Source organism: Propithecus coquereli, unplaced genomic scaffold (assembly GCF_000956105.1).
Source record: "Propithecus coquereli isolate 6110/MARCELLA unplaced genomic scaffold, Pcoq_1.0 Scaffold438, whole genome shotgun sequence".
Lineage (NCBI taxonomy): Eukaryota > Metazoa > Chordata > Mammalia > Primates > Indriidae > Propithecus > Propithecus coquereli.
In genome coordinates this window covers 1,528,919-1,537,768 of record NW_012150152.1, presented here as the reverse complement: position 1 = coordinate 1,537,768, position 8,850 = coordinate 1,528,919, and the positions used below count along the sequence as shown (strand labels likewise).

Sequence of the window (8,850 nt, the reverse complement as noted above, 5' to 3'; positions counted from 1 at the left end):
AGCGTCTCACTCTGTCGCCCCAGGTAGAGTGTGTGGCTTCATCATAGCTCACAGCAACCTCAAACTCCTGTGCTGAAGCCATCCTCCTGCCTCAGCCTCCTGAGTAGCTGGGACTACAGTCCGTGCATTATCATCTTAATGTGCTGCTGAATTTGGTTTGTGATATTGCGTTGAAGGTTTGGACATTGTCGTTCATAGAGGACACGGCCCTGCTGTTTGCTCACGGTGTCTCTGTGCAGCCTTGGTACCAGGCGATGCCGGCCACACAGTGAGTCAGGGAGTGTTCCTTCCTCTCGGTGTTTTGGAAAAGTCTGAGGAAGCTCAATTCTAGTTCTTTAAATGTTTGGTAGAATTTACCAGTGAAGTCATTAGGTCTAGGCATTTCTTTGTCCGAGGTTTTCAGTTACATATTCATTCTCCCTAATAATCATAGATATGTTCAGATTTCCCATTCCTCCTGATTCGGTCTCAGTAGCCTTTGTGTTTCTAGGAATTTGTCCGTCTCACCTAGGTCACCCGGCGTATTGGTGTGCGGTCATTCGCAGCGCTCCTCCCTCCAAGCCGGCGGCGGCTGTGGGGGTCTGGCCGGGACAAGCTGCGCTCCGCCACCAGTTGGTCATTAGCTCACTCGCCAGGGCTGGTGGCCTCAGCCCCTTCGGCCCGGAGAGCAGCTGCCTCGCCCCATTCAGCCACCGCATCTGGGGCCCCTTTCTTAAGACTGTTCCTTTCACCCCTGCCCTGGTTGCCCTGCTCCCAGCGCCCAGGAGGGCTTGATGGACGCGTGCCCCTCGAGTCATCGAGCAACAGATGCTGCCAGAGCAGAGCGTCCCCGGCACTGGCTGCTCTCAGGGCTCAAGCTCGGAACCCCCCTTGCCGGAGGCTCCTTGATTCCCCCCTGGCTCCCTGACTGCCCCTCCGTCCCTCTGCCCCCAGGGATGTCTGTCCAGGCAGGGGCCGGCCGGGATGGCTCATCCCACCGCAGGCCCCTGGCACAGAGGGTCAGCCGGTGGCGTTTGCAGAGCGGGTGAAGGTTCACTGCGGTGACGAGCCCACCGGGGAGGGCGTGGCAGCCGCGAAGCAGTGAGATTGGGCCTCCTGCCAGAGGGTGCCGGCTGGACCGGGACCCTCGGCCCGGGCCCTGGGTCCCGGGACCTCGTCACTGACTCTGTCCCTCCTGCCCGCAGGGTCGGCTGGCGGCCGGCCAGGTGGGTCGGCTGTCCCGCCCAGCTCCCCCGTCTACCTGGACCTGGCCTACCTGCCCGGCGGGAGCAGTGCCCGCCTGGTGGACGAGGAGTTCTTCCGCAGGGTGCGCGCGCTCTGCTACGTGGTCAGCGGCCAGGACCGGCACAAGGAGGAGGGCATGCGGGCCATGCTGGACGCGCTGCTGGCCAGCAAGCAGCAGTGGGACCGCGACCTCCAGGTGTGTGCCACCCTGCAGCCTCAGACGGTGAACCTTGCCTGCCCAGGCGGGCTGAGCCGCGCTCGACCCACACGGCCCTGCCAGGCAGCTGCGGCCCCTGTGCCACACAGGGCTGAGGGCGGACACGGGAGTCCCACCCCGCTCAGCCCTCAGGTGACCCTTCGGGCTGCGTTTCTGTGGGGTCACCTTCCTCATTGGCTGCGCAGGAAGCGGGGGGGGGGAGGGCGCAGGGCCAGGGCGGCTTTATCCCCTCCCCGACACCCCCTCACTCGACCACACCTCTGTCGTGCCGCTCAGCTGGCAACGGAGTGGGTGGGCGCGCAGGTTCCGCGGAGCTGAGAGCCGACCCCTGAGGGCTGGGGTCACCCTGAAGGCCGCAGGCAGCCATGAGATTGAAACGGAGCCTGGGAGGGTGAGGCGAGTTTGGGTGGGGGAGGGATTGTCACGCTGCGCATCTGGGCGTGCGGCCCGGGCAGAGGCACAGCCCAGGCGCAGGCGCAGGGCTGGAGCGAGGCTGGCGTGCTCCAGGGCCAGGAGGGAGGCGCGAGAGAGGAAGCGGGAGTTGGCCTGGGGAGGATTTGCAGAGGAGTGGCCTGGTCTCCTGTGTCGCGGTCTCCTGTGTCGCGAGGGTCCCTTGAGTGCCGTGCGGAGGAGAAGGCCCTTCGGGGCAGGCCGACCACCAGCCACAGACGTCAGGACAGAGCGAACAAGTTCCGAGAAGAGGCTGGAGGGGCCTCGAGTGCTGGGAAAGGAAGAGCTGGGGTGGGCCAGGAGGGCAGAGGGCACTGCCCCCTCACTGGTGGTCTGTCTGTCCTTCCTGCAGGTGACGCTGATTCCCACCTTTGACTCGGTGGCCATGCACAGGTGGTACGAGGAGACACGCGCCCGGCACCAGGCGCTGGGCATCACGGTGCTGGGCAGCAACAGCATGGTGTCCATGCAGGACGAAGCCTTCCCGGCCTGCAAGGTGGAGTTCTAGCCGTGCCCCGACACCACCTCCGCCCCCACCCTGACATTCCCCACACCAGGAATAAACCGTGCCCTCTGCTTGGCTGTGGCCTCCATTCTGTCGGCCAACAGGAGACTCACCATGTGGGCCCCAGTCCTGGGGGAGCAGCTTCCGTTCCGTGGACTCCCCAGTGACCCTATCGGTGGGGCTTGCTCTGGCCACCTTGTGGCAGATGGGGAAACCCGGGCCTCTCAGGCCCTGGCGGGGGGGCGGGGGGGCGCCTCTCAGAGTTAACGACCGTGGCCTCCACCCCAGTGCAGCAACCATGAGGGCCCAAGTCACTGAAGGGAAGTAGCTGCCTGACCCCATCAGACAAGCCCGTTGGTGCCCAGGGTGGGATTTGGATACTGGTTGCTGTGCTCCAAAGCCGTAAAGCAAAATTGCCATTCTGTCTCTGGTGATGATCAGTCGTTCCAGGAAAGTGACACTGTACAGGGAGGTTTTTCTTTTCTTTTTTTTTTCCCCTTGAGACAGAGTCTCCCCCCCCCGCCCCAGGCTGGAGTGCAGGGGCACAATCAAAGCTCACTGCAACCTCCAACTCCTGGGCTCAAGCGATCCTCCTGCCTCAGCCTCCTGAGTAGCTGGGACTACAGTCGTGTGCTGTCATGCCCGGCTAATTTTTTATTTTTTGTAGAGACAGGGGTCTCACTGTGTTGTCCAGGCTGGTTTCAAACTCCTGGCCTCAAGTGATCCTTCCACCTCGGCCTCCTGGAGTGCTGGGGTTACAGGCATGAGCCATTGTGCCTGGCCTGGAAGGTTTTATAGAGGAATCTGAAACCCCAAGATTGCAAATCATCACTTCCTGAGGAACACGCTCCCTGACCTTTCTCTGCACGCACAGAAGCTTCAGATTTAGCGTTAGATGTGGTGTCGTCCATGCCGAGTTGAATGGCAACCTCAAAACACGTGTCCAAGTCCTGGCCCTGACTCCTGTGAATGTGGTCTTACTTTAAAAATGGGTCTTTGCAGATATAGTTAAGTGAAAGAGCTCAAGATGAGATGATCCTGGATTACCCAGGGCGTCCCAGAATCCAATGGCATGTGTCCTGTGAAAGAAAAGGAGACCACTGAAGACGGGGGCAGAGATTGCAGTGATTTGGCCACGTGCCAGGAAACTCCTGGCGCCATCAGAAACTGGAAAGAGACAAGGAAGGACCCTCCCCTTGAGCCTCCGGAAGGGACCGACCCCCCGACACCTTGAGTTTGGACTTCTGGTCTCCAGAACTGAGAAAACAGCGTCCTGTTGTTTTAAAGCACTGGCTTGTGGTTATTTGTTAGAGCAGCCACAGGAAACCAACACACCATCCGTTGTGTGTCCTGAGCTGGTCGGCAAACTGCCCTCCTCTCTGGAAACGGGGGCTTAAATCACTTTTGCAGCTCTGTAGGACTCTGTGGCGCAGACTTCTTCTGATGTCTCAGCTCGGGCTGCTGTAACAAAATCCCACGTGCTGGGTGGCCTAAACGACTTGACATTTATTTCTGATGGTTCCAGAGGCTGGGAAGTCCCAGATCAAGCTGCTGGCCAGCTTGGGTTCAGGTGAGGACTCTCCTTCTGGCTTGCAGACGGCCGCCTTCTTGCTGTGTCCTCCCGCGGCAGGAAGAGGAGAGAGATGGGGAGAGACGGTGCGCAGGCTCCGCTGAATCCCGTCGCCGCCCAAAGTCCCCGTCTGCAGATACAATCCCATTGCAGGTCAGGACTTCACCACAGGACTTTGGGGGGCACACAGCATTCAATCCATTACAGTTGGGGTTCAGAGTCCTGGGGCCACTGGCCAGCATGGAAACCTCCACAAATGATTAGTTACCGACACTCCGAGTGGGAGCCGTCCTCTGACAGTCTTCGTGGGATGTTGGGTCTTAATAACCATGGGATAGGCCATTGCGAAGGGCAGATGGGACAGGAGCTGTGCCCATGCCCACCACCTCCTGCCGGATGCCTGCTGCTGATGCCAAAGCAGCTCAACTCGTCACTGAGCTCAGCCGGCTGCCACCCGCCCTCCACACTAGCCCAGTTGACACAGCGGCACAAAGCCAGTCCTGCCCAGTCTCCTGGTGCCGGGGACATAGGTTATGACCCTTTCCCAGTTGTTACCAGATAAGGATGGACTTCTGGGGACACCATTTCTATGTGAGGCCAGCTCCCCGATTTTTCATTTGGCTAAACTGTTAAGTGACATCTGCCTCTTTTTCATTAAGATACAGCGTCTCACTCTGTCGCCCCAGGTAGAGTGTGTGGCTTCATCATAGCTCACAGCAACCTCAAACTCCTGTGCTGAAGCCATCCTCCTGCCTCAGTTTCCTGAGTAGCTGGGACTATGGACATGTAACACCACCCTTGGTGAATTTTTTATTTTTACTTTTTGTAGAGACGGGAGGGGGTCTCACTATCTTGCCCAGACTCTTCTTGAATTCCTGGCCTCAAGCGATCCTCCTGCCTTGGCCTCCCTGGGGATTACAGGCATGAGCCACTGCACCCCGCCTATTGGCCCCTCTCCTGCAAGCCAGGAAGAGGGCCCTCACCAGAACCCAGCCGTGCTGGCGCCCTGGTCTCAAGTTCCAGCCCCCAGAAGCATGTGAAAATAAATTCTCTTGTTTAAGCCACCAGTCTCTCATCCTTCGTCGTGGCAGCAGAGCTGGCTAATAGTTACGTTTCTGGTGCGTATGCAAGGACTATCAAATCAGAGCTTTTAATTCACCAAGAAGAGAAAACAGTCCTGAACTTGTATGCACCTGATAACAGAGCCTCAAAATATATGAAGTTAAGAACCACCGCAGGGGATCATAAGTACATCTTTGTTTTAGATCTGTCACTAGATTTTTCTCACACTGATGTAGCCTTATCGTATTCCTAGAAAGAACCCCGCTTTGATTTTATTTCCATCTTAATAAGCTGTGGGGCCTGGGCCCGCTCTCCGTATTTGGTGACTATTACCCCACCCCTCAGGTTTCTGATGTTGCTGTGTGCCTCGCCGCCCTCTCTCGGCCGCCCAGCGCGGCAGCTTCCCCCACCTGGACCGCAGGTCGAGGGAGGACAAGGAGACCCAGGAGGCAAGCACCGGCCCCTAAGGCCTTCCGGGGAAGTGACACGCGTTCTGCTCTCATTCCACTGGCCAAAGCAGGTCACACGACCCTTCCTAACTTCAGAAGCGGGAGGTGTACTCCTCCCTCTACCTAGAAGGAGAACCAGAAATAGTGGTGAAAATCACTAATGACCACTGACAGCTGTCCCCAAGAGAGATCATTTTGTCCTGGCAAGAGTTGGCAAACTTTCTGTAAAGAACCAAAGAGCAACATTTTTGGTGTCGCGTGCCGCGCTGTGGTCCCGAGACCACGGAACTGGGCCGTTGCAGCCGAGTCAGTCCGTGCGCCGTAACGGACACGTCAGCGATGAGCCGAGCGTCTCAGTGCCGCGGACCCTGGCTGCAAGTCGCCTAACCGGAGCATGACAGTCACGGCCCGGAGAAAGTCAGCACAGGGGAAACTAAGTCCTCTGAGCCAAGAAAGAGGAGCAGGGACCGGATTAGGAAGCAAGGGGTGCCCTGTTTCGTGGCGGTACAGACTTCAGAGCCAAGGACTCGTGACCACTGCTTTGCATGCCCGATCAGATCACACCTGGTTCCGTTTTCCCCTCTCCCCGCTAGCTCCCCTCTGCCTGTGAACCCTACCCCAGCCCCACTGTGGGGGGGATGTGCGTGTCACCTTCTGTCTCCTTGCCGCTAGACTCGAAATAAATCTTTCTCATTTCTCAAAAGTCGGTGTCATGGATTGGCTTCTGTGTGTGTTGGGAGGGGAGCCATTGCTCAATGACAGAGGCTGCATTCCAGTAAGACTTTATTTATAAAAAGAGGCAGTGGGCTCAGTTTGGGGTGGGCTGTCGTTTGCCAACCGCTGGTCCAGGGCAGTGGCCTCTGACTCTTGCCCATCTACAGGCTAGGAGAGTTTGGGAGCTGCAGGGCGTGTCTCTGTCTTTGTCTCTCTCTGCGTCTCTCTTTGTCTCTTCCCTTCTCTCCCTCTCCTCCCTCTCTCCCTCTCTCCCCCTTCCTCCCTCTCCCTCACCCCCCAAATCCTTCCTGGCAGCTGTCTGGCCCAGACTCTGCCCCCTTGTGCTAGAGCATGCACTAAAAATATCCTGGCTGCTGTCAAAGCACCTGGGGACCCTGGAGCAGGTGGCAGGAGGCGGATGTGTGACCTTGGCCAGGCTCGTCTGCAGTGGACCCTCCCTGATACTAACCCTGCGCCACAGCCACCCAGATTGCTCCGATTTCTGGGTGTTGCTTCAACACCCCAGGTCCTGCCCCCAGGTCTTCACGGTGGCGTCCTCTGCCTGGAATGCCCTGGACGCTGCCCTCCAGGGGGGCCGGACACGCACAAGGAGGCAACGACCCGCGGTGCGGGCGTGGGGAGGTGGCGGTGGCCCCAGCACTGCCGCGTGGGGGTGCAAGGAGTGAGCCTCGTTTGGGGAAGAGGACGCTCTGGAGGAGGGCGGGGCAGGGGCAAAGGCGCGGTCTGCTGCTCTGCAGCTGCCTGGACGCCCCGCTGAGCAGCTCGCTGAGCAGCCGGGACTAGCCCCAAGGGTGGGGAGGCGGGCTTCGGACACGGACTTGGGGGAAGTGTGTGGCGGGAGGCGGCTGGGTCCTGGTGGGGTGTGGCCAGGGCACATTTCTGGGAAGATGTGGGAAGCAGTGACGGGGAACCCCACTGCTATGGCCCCTCCTCCAGGAAGCCCTCCTTGCTCCCTGCTGGTCCACGTCCTCCGCCCTTCCTCTGGCCCTTTCTGACCCACCCCCTTTGAAATGTCATTTTGTCCATGAGCACATCACCCGCTTGTATTCGCTTCTAGTTCATAGCCCTGCTCTTAACTCTCTTGTTTGTGTGATATCCCTTCCCCCTCACTGTGAGCTGGTGCGAGCCGTGCCCGTTCTGTTTTGGTGGTTGCTGGGTCCCCAGTGCCAAGGACAGGGTCTGGCATCCACCTGCGCACTGCAGGTACTCAGGAAATGGTGACTGTGTCCCAGCTTGGCAGCACTGCTGGGTGACCTTAGGAATGTTACTTAACCTCTCTGGGCTTCTGCCTTCTCCAATTTCAGAAATAAGGAAGTTGGCCTGAATCTCCTTGTGCTGTATTGGTGGCAACTGGACCCCTGAGTTTCCTTCCCTGGCCTGCTCAGCCCCTGCCCTCCCCTCCCCCACAGCATCTTTTGGGATCCGAGGCCAGGGCAGGTGAGATCTTCGGCACCAGCACACCTGGCTCAAGTCCTGACTCGGATTCATCTTTGCTGTGTGACCTCAGAGTAGCTTCCTGTCTCTGAGCCGCAGTTTCTACAGCTTTAAAACAGGAATGCATTTCCCCTTCCCACCTTGCCCCTGGCACAGGCTTGAGAGGGGAGTATATGGGGGCGTGTGACTGCAGTTGAGACCTCACGTGAGAGTGTGGGTGGTGTCAGGGGCTCCAGGGAGCTCCCAGGCTGGGAGAGGGTGGAGGCCAACCTGACATCCCAGTTCTCAGGGACAAGGACTGGGCTGGAAGGAAGGCCAGATAGGTTCTCAGGAGCCTGGGAAGGCAGATGGAGGGCTTCCCGGAGGAGGGGACCACATAGGAGTTAAGAGCTAAAAGTGGGGAGGTCACCAGTCAGAGGGGGCGCTGGGAAGAGAGTGCTCCAGGTGGTGGTCACAGCAAGGGCAAAGGCCGTGAGGTAGAGAGAGATGAGGACAGGGATTTGGGCAGGGCCAGACCACACAGGCAGGTGCGCAGCTGGGAGGGGGTTGGGGTTTTCACCAAGGGTGCCTGGGCATCAGGGGAGGGTTCGGAGCGGGAGAAGGTGACCAGTTTCTGTTTGAAACACCTGGTGTGGGTCCGGGTTAACATCCTGGAACCACCGCACATGCGCACGGGAATGGAATGGAACAACTCGGCAGTTGGAGACCGGACGGTAGGAGCCAGGTTTGCCACTTTTGAAGCGGAAAGTCGCAGACCAGCAAGGACGGGAGGCCGTTCGGCCTACTATACAGTTACATTGAAATATTCACAGGTAAGTGTACACACGCAGGTTAGTGTACACATAGGTTCTTGCTCTGTCTGCTACGAGGGCCCAGAAGCAATGACACCCCAGTAACGGCAAGCACACCCGCTGCCCGGATCTTGGTTTCTAATTCCATTCTCCGGTAAAAGGCACCGGACCCCGGCTGCTCCTTGGAGAAAAGGCTGGTTCTAGGACTAGGGCAGGAAATACACAAGATGAGCCTGGAGCATCCTGTCGTGCTACAGAGTAAGACCACGCTAAAAGGGAAAAGCAACATGGAGGCATGTCAGAGCGACGTGAGAACCGATCGAAAGAGCTCCCAGCAGCCAAAGCTAGAACAATCTGAGCCACAAAATCTATACAAGTGTTGGATTATAACACAAAGTGCAGAATAAATATCT

At 58.3% G+C, this 8,850-nt stretch overlaps 1 protein-coding gene across 1 annotated transcript in view; it reads left to right on the top strand.

Moving 5' to 3' along the window:
- MAP1S (microtubule-associated protein 1S) overlaps positions 1-2,456 on the top strand; it is a 13,276-nt gene extending 10,820 nt beyond the window's left edge. The window contains exons 6-7 of the mRNA XM_012654077.1: positions 1,185-1,420; positions 2,244-2,456. Of these exons, the coding sequence (XP_012509531.1) occupies positions 1,185-1,420; positions 2,244-2,399 (392 nt within the window). The 3' untranslated portion in view covers positions 2,400-2,456. The remainder of the gene's footprint in view (positions 1-1,184; positions 1,421-2,243) is intronic.
- Positions 2,457-8,850: the final 6,394 nt, after the last annotated feature.